Source organism: Amblyraja radiata, chromosome 31 (genome assembly GCF_010909765.2).
Source record: "Amblyraja radiata isolate CabotCenter1 chromosome 31, sAmbRad1.1.pri, whole genome shotgun sequence".
Lineage (NCBI taxonomy): Eukaryota > Metazoa > Chordata > Chondrichthyes > Rajiformes > Rajidae > Amblyraja > Amblyraja radiata.
In genome coordinates, this window is record NC_045986.1 from 3,142,153 (window position 1) to 3,161,221 (window position 19,069).

A 19,069-nucleotide genomic window follows, 5' to 3' on the forward strand; every position below is an offset into this window, starting at 1 on the left:
GTAGTTCCTTGAGTTTGCACACACGCAGACAGACGTCCAAACAAGACGAAACTTTTTGTAATATACTGGACCAAGTGGGACCCATAGGGCCCCGTTCCCCAATGCGGGGGGGGGGGGGGGGGGGGGGTTGGGGAGGGGTGAATGGCGTCCCACAGGATGGCTGGTCCCCGAACGTGGCAACGGCACTCTCCCCGGAGACAAGCGCCCCCCCTGAGCCAATCACCCCCATCATCCGTTCCTCCACCATAACCCGTTCGCCCAAAGCAATATTCCACCACTCACCCATAGCCCCCCAACTACGCAGGCGCGCCTCATTTCCCCTCATCCCCCAACACTCCCTCCCCCTCCACTTCACCCTCCCTCTTCTCTCCCCTCACCACTCCCTCCTTCACCTCTCCTTTCGCCTACGCTCAGTCACTCCCTCTCATCCTCTATAGCCCCTTCACCTGACCCGTTGGGTCCCATTTTCCCAACGCAATATTTCACCTCCCACCTGTTTCCCCAACGCTACCCGTTTCCACCAGTCACCCATTCCAATGCATACCGTTTCCCCAACACAAACAATCCTTCCCATGTGGGGGGTGGGGTCAGTCGGCGCTTCCCGGAGCCAATGAATGGACTCGACTTGGGTTGGCGTCGGCGCTCCTTTAAGCTAATCAATCCTTCCCACGTCGGGAGGGGGGGGAGGAGGGGGAATCTCACTCTCTCCTTACTCCCCTTGAAGCTGCTGATCCCATTGTCTCTTTGTCACCTCTCCCTCCCTCTCCTATTCCCTACCCTCACCTCTCCCATTTCGCACTCCACCCCCACTAAAGACAATGTTTAAATAACATTTCTTCTCCTCCCATCCGCCACTCCGTCAACTCTCATAACTTCTGTATTGGCAGCAGAGATCACACTGTGATGTCATTTTCGGTTTCTGGAATCTTCACGGCAACTTGTGTAAATGAGATACCATTGTGACTGGATGACTGTGAGATGCCATTGTGACATTATCACTGGAAGCTGCTAGAAAAGTCTCCCACTCACAGGCAGTTATTATTTTCAAAGTTGACTTTTAAAACTTTAAATATCAATAACGTGAAACATAACAGCAAATGTGAAGAAACTTGATGCTAACGACCAAGAGATTTTCGTGCACCGTTTTGGCATAGTATCTTATCTCACAGACAGACAGACAAACAAGACGAGACTTTTAATAGTATACTAGACGAAGTGGGACCCATTGGGTCCCAGCATCACACGGGAGGGCTGGTCCCCCAACGCAATATTCCACCTCTCCACAAATTCCAATATTAGTGACTAGTGGGGGGGGGGGGGAAGAGGGGGGGGGGCTTTCTGGGGTGCTAGTATGGGTGTTGTGGGCTGAAGGGACTGGTTTCCAGGGGGCTAGTATGGAGATTGTGGGCCAAATGGATTCTTGGGCTGGCAGCTCAGTCACTCAAGCCTGTTGTGCTGGCAGCTCACTCAAGGCTGGTGGGCTGGCAGTTGACTCACGGCTCTTCCTTGAAATTCCAAGCAGGGTGCAAGGCCACCAAATTCAAGTGCAGTTTCTTACCATTTCAAGCCGGGTGCAAGGCCACACAATTCAAGTGCAGTTTCATACCATTTCAAGCAGGGTGCAAGGCCACTAAAGACAGCGAGTCGTGACCTCTCCCTCCTCCATCTTGCAGAGACTGAGCCACGCCCATACTTCTGGGTTTTATTGTCCCTCCACCCTCCCACCAGAAAGGGCGTGGCCTTCATGGTGTGAATGACAGGAGAGAGAACCTCAACATTTTTTAAACACTAATAACTCTTTTATTTTTCATCAATGGGAAAAATCCTCGGCACCTGTTGAGCGGAAGGGGATTCTGAGTAAGATGGCCAGAAATCACAGCCGTACGTGGTGGCGTTTTTTCTAAAATCAATATAAAGCGCAAACACAAAGTGGTCAAGATTAGACTTTTAATTATATGGAAGGCAAGGCAACTTTAATTAGGCAAGGTAACTTTAATTAGCCAAGGCAACTTTAATTAGGCAACACAGCTTTAGCATTTCCAAACCAAAGGCAACACAGCTTTAGCAATTCCAAACTATATTTTCAAACCAATGGCAGGTCCTTAAAATCAAGGGCTCTGACAGGTCAGTAAAATCACTCACAGTTTAGTAGACATGTGTTCAGTGTTATTCACAGCTCAGATTGAGAGACGTGACCCACTTGCTCCCCCATCTTGCAGAGACTGACTGAGGCACTCAACACTTCCGAGTTTTGTAGTCCCTCCGGAAGGGGCGTGGCCTTCAGGAGAGAGAATCTCAACATTTTTAAAGCACTAATAACTCTTTTATTTTTCATCAATGGGAAAATTCCTCTTGTGCTGTACAGCGGAGGGGGACTCCGAGTAAGATGGAAAAAAATCACATACGTAAGTGGCAGTGATTTTTCTAAAATCAATATACAGAACAGGAAGTGCTCAAGATCAGACTTTTATGAATATATAAGATAGATAGATAGATATTAATGATTTAGACGAGGGAATTAAATGTGACATCTCCAAGTTTGCGGATGACGCAAAGCTGGGTTGCAGTGTGCGCTGCGATAAGGATGCTATGAGGCTGCAGGGTTGGGTGAGTGGGCAGATGCATGGTAGATTCAGTATAATGTGAATAAATGTGAGGTTATCCACTTTGGTGGCAAGAACAGGAAGGCAAATTATTATCTGAATAGTGTCTGATAATAATTATTATCTGAATAGTGTCAGATTAGGAAAAGGGGAGGTGCAACAAGGCTTGGGTGTGCTTGTACCAGTGCTTCCACACCTCAAAAAAACAATTTCTTTAAATAGAATCCCAAATTTCCTGGAATTTGATGGTATTTCCTGAAATTTTCAAAAATGCATCCTGCGTGCTATTTGTTGTTTTTTTTTCATGGGCACACGTCAACAACTGGAAGAACAAGGCAAAACAGATCTACACCGTATTTGCCTGCTTCTGTTACTCCCTTGTACAGTGTTATGCAAGGCAGCTTTCGTTGTCTCCAACACCTTTCCTTGTCTTCGTTTTTTCAACCTGCTCTCATGTGTCAGTCTCTGCTCTCTCTCCCTCCCACTCTCCCTCCCTCTCTCTCTCTCTCCCCCTTTCCCTCCCTCCCTCTCTTCGTCCCTCCCTCTCCTTCTCTCCGCTTTCTTTCCTTCCCTCCCCCTCACCCTTCCTTTTTTCCCTCCCTCCCTCCTTCCCTCCCTCCCTCTCCCTCTCTACCTCTCGGCCCCTTGAGCCCACCCACCGTTCTGTAAAATCATGGTCAATCCCAATGTAACTGCAATCCCACCGCCCACTGGTAACTTTTCACCACTAGGCTTATCCAGAATTCTACCACTGCCTGAAAAATAACCAAAGGCTCAACTTCCACTGAGGCACTCAACACTTCCAAAGACTCATTGTTATACGAGAATTTTACCAAACAGTCTGTGACCCATAGCACTGTGGCCATAGCGCTATGTTTAAAGGCCATAGCGTTGTTGAAACTACAGGCCAAACAACTCATCATACCAGTTTCAATACACCATACAGTATACTTGCTGTGGACCACCCACAACACATTTTCATTAGACTGAACTGATATTGAATCAAGGGCAGGCTTAAGGGATAAAGGGAAAAACAAATGTAACTAAACCACCAAAATATCCAGCTGCATAAACAGAACATGCAAGGATAGACATAGACCATGCCAGTTAAAATTGGATTTTTAATCCTGATTGATCTTTAATCAATATTCCAAACTTCATGCTGAGTGCTGTCCACCGTCACATGTTGGAAAAACATCGCTAGATACGAGAAAACGGTGGGAACAATACTTTTCCAGTGAAGTAAATCAACACTAATAGATACAAGCTACATTTATTTGTCACATGTGTCAGTTGGCACAGTGAAATGTGATCACCATACAGCCATACAATAAAATAAAGAACACAACACACAAGAGAGTTCAACATAAAACATCCCCACACAACAGAATCAACAGTTTCCCGCTGTGAGGGAAGGCACCAAAGTCAGTCATCTTCCTCTGATGTTCACCCGTGGTCGGGGCCTCCAGAGCCCTCCGCAGTCGCCGCTACGGGCAGCCCGCTGCTCAGGCCCTCTCGCCGGGATGTTGGAGCTCCGACGTCGGAAGGGGAGGCCAACCTCAGCGGCTTGGACCTCCAAATCGGCGGCTTCCCACCGGATTCCGCAGCTCCCGGCGTCCCCAGGCAGAGATTCAACGCTGGCGGCCCTCGGCAAAGGGCCCCAGGGATTCCGCGATGTCGGTCAGCGCCCCCCGCGCTGGGAGCTCCGCGAACCACAGCCTCACGATGTTGGAGCAGTGGCCCAACGCTCCCGAGCTTCAAACGGCGATCCAGGTAGGTATCGCCCGCTTCGCAGTGAATCCAGTGCCACACCGCCGCTGCCGAATCTTTGGTCCAGTCCTCGGTCTCCGGTAGGAAAGGCCACTCTGATCCTGAGGTAGATCACGAGGTGGGGGGGCGAGGACGCGACTCGGAGAAATAGTCGCATCCTCGCCAGGAAGCGACTGGGAAGCAGTTTCCCCCTTACCCCTCCGAGTAGAGTAGAGGTAACCAATTTAGGTAATATTTGACAACACTTCCAACATCAAGTAGATTAAACAGTAATGATTATTTATTAATAATGTTTTAGCTACTAAAATCTGCTTTGCTATGTTTTGTATGTAGAATTCTCTTTGTAGCAGAGACAGGTGAGAGCGCTTAGCTCTTCAAGTCAATATACATGTTATCCTGAGTAAAAACATTACCTGAACTACAGTATGAAGTTGTTTGTTATCCAGGTATTTTAACAGAAATTCCAAAGCTTTGTTATCCTTTTCCGCAAGAATGCTCAGATTCGGAACGGCAAGCTGTGCATTCTTCATCTTCATCTGAATGAGCCCATGCCTGGACATGGCAGCATCATCATTAGGAGGTTGCCCAAAATTATCCTGCAGATGTTTCAAGGCATCATCATACATTTCTGCAGAAAAAAAAGATTTGCATGTATAGTTATTTCCAGCATCTATGATAATAGTTTACATCATATCAGGGCATTTATAATCATTTAGAGGCAACGATAAAGTTTTTTTCAGAATTTTAATGAAAATTTACCAATTTCTAAAGGAGTTCTCTCATAATTACTGTGTGAATACATAAAAATTAATGGAGATAGATCATGATGAAGATTGTATAGAGCGGGACATAGATCGATAGGTAATTGGGCTGAGCAATGCTGTTAGGAATTTAATCCAGGTAAGTGCAAGTAATGGAATTTGGGGAGCCAATTGTTCATAGAACATATGGAGTAAATGACAGGAACGCAGGAAACAGATGAGACCCTTCGTGACGGTTTTGAGTTGGTAGATTGGGCCACATTCAAGTGGCTAACTTAGATGAATATGCCACTGCTGTCAGCAAGTGTGTGGAGGACTGCGTACCAAAGACAACAAAACGTGTGTTCCCCAATCGGACACTATGGATGAACTGTGAAGTCCACTCCTGATCCCAATCTGCAATATTCAAGTCAAACAATCACAAAAAAAAATCTAACTATGACCTTTGAAGAGCCATTAAGGATGCCAAGAGGGAATTCCAAACCAGGCTTGAGTCCCAAGGCAATAACATGGATAAGCATAGATTGTGGCAAGGCTTGCATGCTATATCAGGTTATAAAGTAAAGATGGGCAGTACCAATGGTAACAGTTCCTCCCCAATGAACTCAATGCATCCTTCACTGGCTTTGAGCAGATGGTCGGTGGAGGAACGTAACTTGCCTCGTTAGTCTTGGATGCAATTGTGCCAATAGTAATTATGACAGACATAGGATTGGCCTTATTGAGAATGATTCTGCGGAAAGCAATTGGGCCAGGTGGAGTTAACGGTCGGGACGAATGTGGACTAGCCAGTAGATGTATTCATGGACATTTTTACTCTTCAAGTACTCCATTCTGAGGTCGCCACCTATGTTAATAAGACCACTGTCAACCTGGTGCAAAGGAAAAGAAAGATAGCATGCCTTAGTGACTGCCCTTCAGTCGCTCTGACATCCACCATAGGCCTAGATATAATGGACGTGGAAAGGATATTTCCAGTAATGATAGTCTAGGACCAGAGGGCACAGCCTCAGAATAAAAGGACGTATCTTTAGAATGGTAGGAATGAAGTGGTGAATCTGTGGAAGTCATTGCTACAGCCGGCTATGGAGGAAAGACATTGGGTATTTTTAAAGTGGAGGTTGATCAGCAAGGTCAAAGGTTACAGGGAGAAGGTAGGAAAATGGGGTTGAGAGGGAAAAAAAACGTTAGCCATGATAGAATGGCAGATAGACTGGATGGGCCGAATGACCTAATTCTGCACCCATGACCCAAGTGCATCGAGAGATTGGTGATGGTGCACATTACATCCAGCCTCCAAGACAGTCTTAATCCACTGCAGTTCCCCTACCTTCGCAACAGGTCCACAGTGCACGCCATTTCCCTGGCCTAAATTAATCTCTGGGAAACCTAGGTAACAAGGACACCAATGTCAGATGCCTTTTTATCGACTATAGCTCCACCTTCAACATCATAATCCCATCCAAACTTATCTTCAAACTCTGGGACCGAGGAATTGGCTCTCCCCTCTACCACTAGACCCTTGACTTTCTGCTCACAGATCATAATCAGTGAGGATAGGTGATAACACTCCTCCATAATAATTCTCAACACCAGTGCCTTGCAAGGCTGTGCTCTCAGTCCCCCACTATACTCCCAGTACAGTGTAACTATTTTGCCATCAAAGATAGATATGTTGATGAAAACAATAACTCGGACATTAGGAATAAAGGACACCAAGGCACATAATGAGAGCATTTATCTCCAGAACTTAGTGGAAGAAATTTTGAAATTAAGAAAGACCAGATTCTATGCATCGTCACTGATAAGATGCACAACCTTTTATCCGGAGTTCCGGAAACCGAAAAGCTCCGAAAACCGGACATTTTTTCCAGGATGTTGTCTGCACACCAAAGCTCGCGTTTGGCGCCAAACTTGACCCGAAACGACCCACGGTCAACCCAGGTCTGTACTGCTGTAGCGGCTGCCTCCTCCCCGGAGACCGGGGAGACACTTAAACATCTGTAAATCATTGCTTAAATGTTAGTCAGTTACTTTGGAGGGCATTTATGTGAAGGGGGGGGGGGGGGTGAAGGGGGAAACTTTAATTCTTAGTCCCCTACCTGGTCGGAGAGGCGGGGAGCGGGCAATGCCTTACCGGGTCGCCGTGTAGTAATCTCTGGAGCGCTGTGGCCGCCGACTCCCAACATCGCGGGGCTGGGGCTGCGGGCGTCTAGCTGCGGGCGGCGCCGGTTGTAGCTCTGACCCCGGCAACTCTACCCCTGGCTGCGCGGCGCTCCAAATCCAGCTCCGCCCGCGGCCGGACGCCCGCAGCCCCAGCTCCGCGATGTTGGGAGTCGGCGGCCACAGCGCTCCAGAGCTTACCGCATGGCGACCCGGTAAGGCATTGCCCGCTCCCCGCTGGTATCCCAGAGCTGTGGCTGCCGACTCCCAACATCGCGGAGCTGGGGCTGCGGGCGTCCGGCCGCGGGCCGCGCTGGATTTGGAGCGCCGCGCAGCCAGGGGTAGAGTTGCTGGGGTCGGAGCTCCAACCGGCGCCGCCCGCGGCCGGACGCCCGCAGCCCCAACTCCGCGATGTTGGGAGTCGGCAGCCACAGCGCTCCGGAGCTTACTGCACGGCGACCCGGTAAGGCATTGCCCGCTCCCCGCCTCTCCGACCAGGTAGGGGACTAAGAATTAAAGTTTCCCCCTTCACCCCCCACACCACATAAAATCCCTCCAAACTAACTGACTAACATTTAAGCAATGATTTACAATGATTCCCCGGTCTCCGGGGAGGAGGCAGCCGCTCCAGACTTTTCAAGCCGCCCGCGCTACCTACCTAACCTACGCTAAAAATCTTCCATTCCGAAATTCGAAAAATTCCGAAATCCGAGAAGTGTCTGGTCCCAAGGCTTTCGGATAAAAGGTTGTGTACCTGTACTTCAAATATGCTAAGCACAATAGAAAAGATTAATAAAATTGAAGAAGAAAAAGTCACTACTGAAAGGGAGATCTCCGATTCAGATTCTGAAATTGATACAACAGAAATGATGAAACTTTAGATGATATTGTTGAGGAGGCATCTCAGCTCTGTCTAATCCAACATATGCGTTGTGCTGTACATACATTGCAACTAGCAATAAGAAATGGATTGAAAGAACGCCAAGCAGCTACTCTGATAGGCAATAGATTGTGGGCCTAGCATCGAAAATGTGTCTAGAATTTATCTTTTGTGACCCGTGTCTGGGAACTACTTGAAATTTTGCACAGATTTAGATAAAATATAATTGAGAGGGAAGTCATAACTTAATAAAGATAAATCAATTGTAAAACAAAATTATCAGCAAGGTTAGCATTATCTTTATTCCGTGGAAACCTTGCTATTGTTTTGACGTAATTAGCGGGCAGCCATGAACCCAGAGTGCTCGCTGCCTAGCGATCATTAAACAAAGCACGTGATTGAGGTCGGACGCAAATTGACCAATGTCAAACGTGCTTTGATTGGACAATTACTACTCGGAAAATTTGAGGTTTTTCTCATATTTTAAAAATGTGCAGATATTGGTCCAGATGAGTTTCAGGTATGATTTATACAATATTTTTACATAATAGGTTAAAAATCCAGGTGGTTCCGTGAGTTGGGTCACGAACCTGAATGAAAAAGCTCCTCGGCCCACAGCCTATAAGGGGAGGTAAGTAGCCACAGCAGCCAGGACCTCTAAAATTGATGCTATCCAAGAGACGTGCAGAAAATGGAGCTATTTTGGACCAAGCAACTCGCTGGGGCAGCACATATATGATGGTTAAGCATCTGCTTGACCTAAAACCCTTTCTAAAAGACATTGATAATCCCAGTGTCTTATTGACTAAAAGTCAATGGAGGTTGGTATCACAATTAGAAGCTCTGCTTGCTCACCCTTATGCAGTCACCAAAAAGCTGCAAGCAGAGGATTTAACTCCTGGTACATTCCTATAGGAGTGAAAAAAATTAACATTTCACCTATCCAAAACTGGAGGATTAATTGCTGAAGGAATTGTATCGTCAATGAAGAAAAGAGAGGGTCAGCTAATTGAAAATCAGATCTTGTTAGCTGCTGTCCACGTGGATCCAATGAACCAAATCTTGTTGAGCGAAGATCAAATTGCTAAAGCAAAAGAGGCCCTCTGTGATGTTGCAGTTCGGATAAAAGGGCTACTACCTGAAAAGTCAGAACCACAAAATGAAGATGGGAGAAGAAATCCTTCTCATCCTCGCCAAATGATGAAGTCAGATTTTGCAAAATATTTAGATAAAATTGAACAGTCGAGAGCAATGCGTTCCCGTTTAAACATGCAAAGACAGCCTTTTGATGTTAAACTAATGGAATTTAAGCAATATTTTCTTGAGAAATATGATCGCTCATCGAAACTTACAGCACGAGAAGTCATCCCTGCATATCCAGGAATAGTAAAATTTGCAGCTATGATAGTAACAGCAATACCACCCACTCAGGTCAGCGTGGAGAGACTGTTCTCCGCACCAAAAATAATTAAATCCGACTTAAAGGGCTTCAATGAAAGAGGATCTGGCAGGAGCAATTCTGTTCCTAAGGACAAGTTATTAATACATTTTAGGTTTGTACTTTTGTAGCAAACTTAACTGCCTATGCATTTAGTTTTAATTTCTATTGCATTTGAGAATGTTTTCTTGTCATGATTTAGCCATTTAGCTCATTCCTCTCTCATTAACTACCGCCCAATCTCAAACCTCCCCTTTCTTTCAAAAACCCTGGAGCGTATCTTTGCGTCACAACTTCATTCCCACCTCCTTGCGTATAACCTACTTGAACCCCTCCAATCTGGCTTTCGCCCCCTCCATAGCACAGAAACTGCTCTCCTCAAAGTCCTCAATGACCTCCTCACCTCTGCTGACACTGGTTCCCTCAACATCCTCATCCTCCTCGACCTGAGCGCAGCCTTCGATACAGTGAACCATAACATCCTGCTCACCAGACTCAAAGACCTCGGCATTGAAGGTTCTGCACTCAGCTGGCTCCGTTCCTACCTTTCCAACAGATCCCACTTCATCTCTCTCCATAACCACACCTCTGCTACAGCCACAGTCACTCAAGGCGTTCCCCAAGGCTCCGTACTCGGCCCCCTCCTCTTCATCATCTACATCCTCCCCCTTGGTCAGATACTCCGCCACTTCAACCTGGACTTCCACTGTTACGCCGATGACACCCAGATCTACCTCGGCACCAAATCCCCCCACAACCCCCCCTCTCCCATATCAACTCCTGTTTGTCAGCTATAAAAACCTGGATGTAACATAACTTCCTCAAACTCAACAGCGATAAGACAGAATTCCTCCTCGTAGGCTCCAAATCCACACTCAGCATAATCAATAACCCCACTCTCACCATCGACGGCACCACTGTCTCCCCATCTCCCCAGGCCCGCAACCTTGGCGTGATCTTTGATTCCACCCTCTCCCTTGAGCCTCACATCCGCCATGTCATTAAAACCTCCTTCTTTCATCTCCGCAACATCGCCAAACTCAAACCCTCTCTCACACCTCCCGCTGCTGAAAGACTCATCCATGCCTTCATCTCCTCCCGACTGGACTATTGCTACTCACTTCTCCTTGGCCTCAGCTCACCTACATCAACCGACTCCAATTGGTCCAGAACGCAGCCGCCCGACTCATCACCCACACCAAATCCTGGCATCACATCACTCCAGTCCTCAAACAACTTCACTGGCTTCCCATCTCCCACCGGATCACCTACAAAATCCTGGTCCTCACCTACAAAGCCCTCCACCATTTGGCCCCCCCATATCTCACTGACCTCCTCTCCCCCTACCAACCCTCACGGTCCCTCAGATCCACATCAGCCGGTCTCCTCTCCATCCACAAGTCCAACCTCCGCAGTTTTGGGGACAGAGCCTTCTCCAGGGCAGCTGCCAGGCTCTGGATCCGCTCCCCCAACTCATCCGCAATTCTGTGTCCCTCACCATCTTCCAGTCCCGCCTCAAGACCCATCTCTTCACCTCTGCCTATCCTTAGCCCCACGTCCCCCTCCCTTTTCATCTGTGCATGAATTGCCTCATATTGTGTTTTGAATTGAATTCTGTCTTTAATTTGTGTACTAGTCATGTCTCTACTATTTATTTCATTCCCCTTACATGTTTTTCCTCTACCTGCTAAATCTTTGTAAGGTGTCCTTGAGACTCTTGAAAGGTGCCCATAAATAACATTTATTATTATTATTATTATTATTATACCTGTGGCCTTAGTTTAATACATTTTGGAGTAATACTTTTATAATTTTTATTTAATTCAATAGAATTTTACTTTTGTCATTGACCTATAAGTTTTTTTTTTAACATAATGAATTATATATATTTTTAAAGAATAAACAATTTAAAAAAACCCACAATAGCATAGCTACAACCATTGGACTAAAAACTTTAAGGACATGGGCTTTAAAGGTAGCCTGATGATTCATGTAGTTCTTATGAAATGCCATCTTGTGTAAAGTCATCATAGCAGATTTAGAACCTAGGGGTCGGGGTCGCGGAGTCGGATACACAAGAAATCAAGGAGTCGGAGTCTGAGTCAGAATCGGGTGTTTTGGGTATCGACTCCACAGCCCTGCTGTACACTCACGACGGTGCGGCCAAATTAGGCTCCAACTCCTTCTGCAAGTTTGCAAATAACACCACTACGGTGGGCTGGATTACCAACACCAGTAGTTGGTGCTGGAAGGAGAGAACTTAGTAACAAGGTTTCAAGACTTTCTTTCAATGTCAGCAAAACGATGGAGCTGGTTATCAATTTCACAAAGTGTGGGGGGAGTACATGTCTCAATCAGCATCAGTGGTGAAGTGGAAATGGCTGAGCACTTCAAATCCCATGGCATAAATATTACCAACCATGTTAATGTGACAGTAAACAACCAATCAAGTTAATGTGACAGCCAAGATGGCACACTAATGCCTTTACCTCCTCAGAAGACAGAGGAAATTCAGCGGGTCTCCAAAGACTCTTACAACTTCTACAGATGCACCATAGAGAGCATACTGTGAGGTTGCAACACAGCTTACTTTGGGAACTCTGCAAAAGATTGTAAGAAATTGCAGGGTTTGGAATGTAGCCCAGTTCATCACACAGACCAAACTCCCCAACAATAACTCCATCTGCACTTCAGGTTGCTTTAGGAAATCAAAGACGTCCCACTCTGGTCATTCCTTCTTCTCCCTGCTCCCGTTGGGCATAAGATACAGAAGCTTGAAAGCGCGCACCACTAGACTCAGAAACAGCTTCTTCCCCTCTGCTTCCAGGCTACTGAGTTGCGCCTTAGGGTAGAGTTTCCCCTCTACCAGACTTGGTCTCAAGAATTGTTGCACTACAATGCTGAGAACTATATTCTGCACTCTATCCTTTTCTTTGTCTACATGGGAATACTTGAATGTGGCTTGATCTTAATTGTATAGTATTATCTGAATTGATTGAAAAGCATGCAAACAAAAGCTCATCACTGTACTTCGGTACACCTGGTTATTAATAAACCTTGCAAGAGTTTAGAAGATATTCTCCTGGATATTGTCTGGAGGGCCTTCATTAAAAGGAGAGAATGGACAGCTGGGGTTATTCTCCCTGTAATTTAAGAGGCTGAGGGTGACCTCAACAAGGTTTATAACATTATGGGGGCCGTTAACTGGATAATCTGAATATTATTCCTCCAGATCGCTAGTGTCAAGAACTAGAGGGCGCAGGTTTAGCTGAGGGGAGAGAAATTTAAAGGTTATCTGAGAGGCACGTTTTTGGCAAAATGAATATCTGGAACAATGTGCCAGAGGTGATGGTGGAGGGAGATAATATTATAACATTTAAAAGGCATTTGAACAAGTTCTTAGATAGGAAAGTCGAGAGTGATCCAGGCCTAAATGTGAACAAATGGGTTTCACCGAGATACGTAACATGGCTAAGGCTTGCCCATAAAGCCAATTTCTTTACTGTCGTTTTTTAATGATTCTAATTGGCTTCTTGCGAGTCTATTTAATATAAAGTGATCCCTATTATTAGCACCTGAACATATTGAAAAAAAAACGATTGTTACCTTTTGCAATCAATATATCAATGTACAGGATGTGCCAGGTTGAATTTTTGCCATTGATCAAGAGTAGAGATTGGCCAATTGCAGGTAGATTAACATCATCTTCACCGAAGATCTTTTCCTTGACATCCACCATTCCAGTCAGGGCATTAACGCAATATTCATGCAGCCAACAGCAAATCAGACTTTGCGCTTCCAGCTTCAGAGATGAGATTTCTTGTATGGCCAACTTCTGATCTCTTTGCAAGGCTTCTGCAATGTCTTGAATTGCTTCCTGTTAGTTAAAGCAAAAGGATAATGGATACACTACAGGTGCACAACCTTTTATCCGGAGTTCCGGAAACCGAAAAGCGCCGAAAACCGGACATTTTTTCCAGGATGTCGTCTGCACACCAAAGCTCGCGTTTGGCGCCAAACTTGACCCGAAACGACCCACGGTCAACCCAGGTCTGTACTACTGTAGCGGCTGCCTCCTCCCCGGAGACACTTAAACATCTGTAAACCATTGCTTAAATGTTAGTCAGTTAGTTTGGAGGGCTTTTATGTGAAGGGGGGGGGGGGGGGGGGGGGTGAAGGGGGAAACTTTAATTCTTAGTCCCCTACCTGGTCGGAGAGGCGGGGAGTGGGCAATGCCTTACCGGGTCGCCGTGCAGTAAGCTCCAGAGCGCTGTGGCCGCCGACTCCCAACATCGCGGAGCTGGGGCTGCGGGCGGCGCCGGTTGGAGCTCCGACCCCAACAACTCTACCCCTGGCTGCGCGGCACCCCAAATCCAGCGCCGCCCGCGGCCGGACGCCCGCAGCCCCAGCTCCGCGATGTTGGCAGTCGGCGGCCACAGCGCTCCAGAGCTTACAGCACGGCGACCCGGTAAGGCATTGCCCGCTCCCCGCTGGTATCCCAGCGCTGTGGCAGCCGACTCCCAACATCGCGGAGCTGGGGCTGCGGGCGTCCGGCCACAGGCAGCGCTGGATTTGGAGCGCCGCGCAGTCAGGGGTAGAGTTGCCGGGGTCGGAGCTCCAACCGGCGCCGCCCGCGGCCGGATGCCCGCAGCCCCAGCTCCGCGATGTTGGGAGTCGGCGGCCACAGCGCTCCGGAGCTTACTGCACGGCGACCCGGTAAGGCATTGACCGCTCCCCGCCTCTCCGACCAGGTAGGGGACAAAGAATTAAAGTTTCCCCCTTCACCCCCCCCCCACCACATAAAATTCCTCCAAACTAACTGACTAACATTTAAGCAATGATTTACAATGATTCCCCGGTCTCCGGGGAGGAGGCAGCCGCTCCAGACTTTTCAAGCCGCCCGCGCTACCTACCTAATCTACGCTAAAAATCTTCCATTCCGAAATCCGAAAAATTCCGAAATCCGAGAAGTGTCTGGTCCCAAGGCTTTCGGATAAAAGGTTGTGCACCTGTATATCCAAAAGCTTAAGAACTGAAAAGAGTTCACATAATGTGTCAGTGTTATAGCCCTGTCCCACTGTACGAGTTCATTCAAGAGTTCTCCCGAGTTTTGCCCTGATTCGAACTCGGAGAATTATGGTAACATAGAAAATAGAAACATAGAAAATAGGTGCAGGAATTGGCCATTCGGCCCTTCGAGCCTGCACCGCCATTCAATATGATCATGGCTGATCATCCAACTCAGTATCCTGTACCTGCCTTCTCTCCATACCCCCTGATCCCTTTTGCCACAAGGGCCACATCTAACTCCCTCTTAAATATAGCCAATGAACTGGCCTCAACTACCTTCTGTGGCAGAGAATTCCACAGTTTCACCACTCTCTGTGTGAAAAATATTTTCCTCATCTTGGTCCTAAAAGATTTCCCCCTTATCCTTAAACTGTGACCCCTTGTTCTGGATTTCCCCAACATTGGGAACAATCTTCCTGCATCTAGCCTGTCCAACCCCTTAAGAATTTTGTAAGTTTCCCCCTCAATCTTCTAAATTCTAGCGAGTACAAACCGAGTCTATCCAGTCTTTCTTCATATGAAAGTCCTGACATCCCAGGAATCAGTCTGGTGAACCTTCTTTGTACTCCCTCTATGGCAAGAATGTCTTTCCTCAGATTAGGAGACCAAAACTGTACGCAATACTCCAGGTGTGGTCTCACCAAGACCCTCCCTCCTCCTATACTCAAATCCTTTTGCTATGAATGCTAACATACCATTCGCCTTCTTCACTGCCTGCTGCACCTGCATGCGGAGGTGTTCGGCGACCGTTTCGCCGAACACCTCCGCTCAGTCCGCAATAACCTACCTGACCTCCCGGTGGCTCAGCACTTCAACTCCCCCTCCCATTCCCAATCCGACCTCTCTGTCCTGGGTCTCCTCCATTGCCAGAGTGAGCAACAGCGGAAATTGGAGGAACAGCACCTCATATTCCGTCTGGGGTCCTTGCGTCCCCTTGGCATCAACATTGAATTCTCCCAATTTGGCTAGCCCGTGCTGTCCCCTCCCCCCCTCCCCTTCCTTCACCCTCTAGCTGTCTCCTCCCATCCGCCCGCCCTCGGGCTCCTCCTCCTCCTCCCTTTGTCCTTCTTTCTTTCCCCACCCCCTATCAGTCTGAAGAAGGGTTTCGGCCCGAAACGTCGCCTATTTCCTTCGCTCCATAGATGCTGCTGCACCCGCTGAGTTCCTCCAGCAATTTTGTGTACCTTTGCCTACTTTTAATGACTGGTGTATCATGACACCAAGGTCTCGTTGCATCTCCCCTTTTCCTAATCGGCCACCATTCAGATAATAGTCTACTTTCCTGTTTTTGCCACCAAAGTGGATAACCTCACATTTAGCCGCTCGAAGGTACTCAGGGCTCTCGTGGACATTTTTCAACATGTTGAAAAATCTTCACGAGTCTTCCCGAGCTTACGGTGTTTCCCGAGTACCTGCCGTTAGCGTTACGAGCCGCTAAGAGACATCCCCGAGCTCCGACTTACCCGCTACGTACATTCTACGTGCTTACCACGAGTACAGTGGGACAGGGGTTTTAGTGTTGTTACAACTTACATTTGAACATTTGCTAATGCACAAAATGTTCCTCATGTTTTGACAAAAGGAACATTATTGCTATCTGAGGAAGGACATTATTGCCCTAGAGGGAGTGCAGAGAAGGTTCACCAGACTGATTCCTGGGATGTCCGGACTGTCTTATGAAGAAAGACTGGATAGACTTGGTTTATACTCTCTAGAATTTAGGAGATTGAGAGGGGATCTTATAGAAACTTATAAAATTCTTAAGGGGTTGGACAGGCTAGATGCAGGAAGATTGTTCCCGATGTTGGGGAAGTCCAGGACAAGGGGCACAGCTTAAGGATAAGGGGGAAATCCTTTAAAACCGAGATGAGAAGAGCTTTTTTCACACAGAGAGTGGTGAATCTCTGGAACTCTCTGCCACAGAGGGTAGTCGAGGCCAGTTCATTGGCTATATTTAAGAGGGAGTTAGATGTGGCCCTTGTGGCTAAGGGGATCAGAGGGTATGGAGAGAAGGCAGGTACAGGATACTGAGTTGGATGATCAGCCATGATCATATTGAATGGCGGTGCAGGCTCGAAGGGCCGAATGGCCTACTCCTGCACCTAATTTCTATGTTTCTATGTAAAACCTAATACCAAGCAGTGTGTTTCAACAGGATCAAAGGCTTGGTTGGAGATGGGCTTGATGACACTAAAGGAGGTCAGTAATAAAAGATAGAGAAGTTTACAAAAGGAAATCCAAAGTTTAGGGGCTGGGTAGCTATAACAATGGCCTCTAATGGGGATTATTAAAATTGAAGACTAAAAGTGAAACAGTGCAAACAACTTGGAGGATTGAAAGGATTGAACAGCTTGGAGGATTGGAGGAAGAGATTACTGGACAGGAAGGAACAACAACGCTATGATAAACAATATTGTTCTAATGTTTAAGAAGGACAACATAGATAATCCTGGAAATGACAGACTGGTGAGGGTTGCAGAAATGGTAAGGAAATTATTGGAGAAGTGTAGACTTAGTAGGATTGCCAGCATGGCTTTGTGTAGGGGTAATCACAAGTTTGATTGAGATTTAGTTTGAGGTGGTGACTTAGATGCTTGATGAGGGCAAGGCAGTGGATGTTATAAACATGAACTTTTGACAGCACTTGACAAGGTCCCTCATGGTAAACAGATCCAAAAGACTGTCACAAGGGATCAAAGTTTGTACGTTGGAAACAAAATTGACTCAGAAGATGGAGGGTAATGGTGGCGGGCGGTTTTCTAAAATGAAGTTTGTGACTAGTAGTGTTCCGTAAGGATCAGTGCTGGGATTTCTGTTATGATATTCATAAGTTTGCAGCCAACACAAAAGTTGGGAAAGTCGCCAAACGATATAGGACAGATTTATTGGAAATTTGGACAGAGAAATGACAGATGGAATTTAATCTAGACAAATGTGAGGTGACCCATTTAGGAAGGTCAAATGCAAGAGCAAAATATACAGTAAATGGCAGGGCCCTTAGCAGCACTGTTATCTGAGAGGTATCTCTTGGTGCAAGTCTATAGCTAACTGAAAGTGGAAACAATACAGGTGGATACAATGGTAAAGGCGGCGTACAGCACGTTTGTCTTCATCGGTCAGGGATGGAGTATCAAAAGTCAGGAAGTCATGTTGCAGCTGTATAAACATTGGGGCAAGGCCACACTTGGAACATTGTGAGAAGATATGGAGACAAGAGTGTACAGAATTGGTCCACTGGGACAAGAGTGTACAGAATTGGTCCACTGGGACAAGAGTGTACAGAATTGGTCCACTGGGACAAGAGTGTACAGAATTGGTCCACTGGGACAAGAGTATACAGAATTGGTCCACTGGGACAAGAGTGTACAGAATTGGTCCACTGGGACAAGAGTGCACAAACGTGGTCCACTGGGACAAGAGTGTACAGAATTGGTCCACTGGGACAAGAGTGTACAGAATTGGTCCACTGGGACAAGAGTGTACAGAATTGGTCCACTGGGACAAGAGTGTACAGAATTGGTCCACTGGGACAAGAGTGTACAGAATTGGTCCACTGGGACAAGAGTGTACAGAATTGGTCCACTGGGACAAGAGTGCACAAACGTGGTCCACTGGGACTTTGTACGGATTAAAGTTTTTTAGCTATTAGAGTCTGGTGATAAGAGTTTATTTAGCTGCAAGCTGTGGATTTATGAAAGGAAAATCATGCTTGACCAATCTTCTGGAATTTTTTGTGGATGTGACAAGTAAAATGGATGCAGGGGTGCCAGTGGATGTAGTGAAATTCTTACTTGCAGAAGCACAACAGATATAATAAACATATTAAATATATAAAATAACAGACAATAAATGGACAATAACAGTGCAAGTTCAAAAATAATGTCCCCAAGTCCATGTAGTTCGGAGTCTATTTGGAGGGTGTAGTGTTTAATAGCCTGATATTAGGAGGGTGTGGTGTTTAATAGTAAGATTAAATGAGAACTTACCAGTTTGAAGTTTGATCTGTATTTTATGAGGAGTTACGATGAGGGATTACGTGAAGAACCCGCCCAGCACGCATGCGCGACATACTTCAAAGCAGCGGTGTGGAATAACAGGAAACACAATAATTGAAATAAACATTGTAAAGAAAAGGAGAACTAAGATACCAGCTGATCTCTATAATTGAGAGTGGGAGCGGAGGGCACGTAATCCCTCATCGTAACTCCTCATAAAATACAGATCAAACTTCAAATTGGTAAGTTCTCGTTTAATTGTACTATTTTACTTCGGAGTCACGTGAGTGACTACGTGAAGATTTTAAAGCTCTGTGATTTCAAACTGTGTAACAGTTCATACTTCACTCGCTGCCGAAGTCATTCAAGGGAGGAAGTATGTTATCGTA

The 19,069-nt window shown here is 46.5% G+C and overlaps 1 protein-coding gene across 1 annotated transcript in view; it reads right to left on the reverse strand.

The window, feature by feature from the left end:
• Positions 1-19,069, reverse strand: part of ttc34 (tetratricopeptide repeat domain 34) — a 119,597-nt gene that overhangs the window by 20,073 nt on the left and 80,455 nt on the right. The window contains exons 5-6 of the mRNA XM_033048579.1: positions 13,222-13,492; positions 4,787-5,001 (exon numbers count right to left, since the gene is read on the reverse strand). Of these exons, the coding sequence (XP_032904470.1) occupies positions 4,787-5,001; positions 13,222-13,492 (486 nt within the window). The remainder of the gene's footprint in view (positions 1-4,786; positions 5,002-13,221; positions 13,493-19,069) is intronic.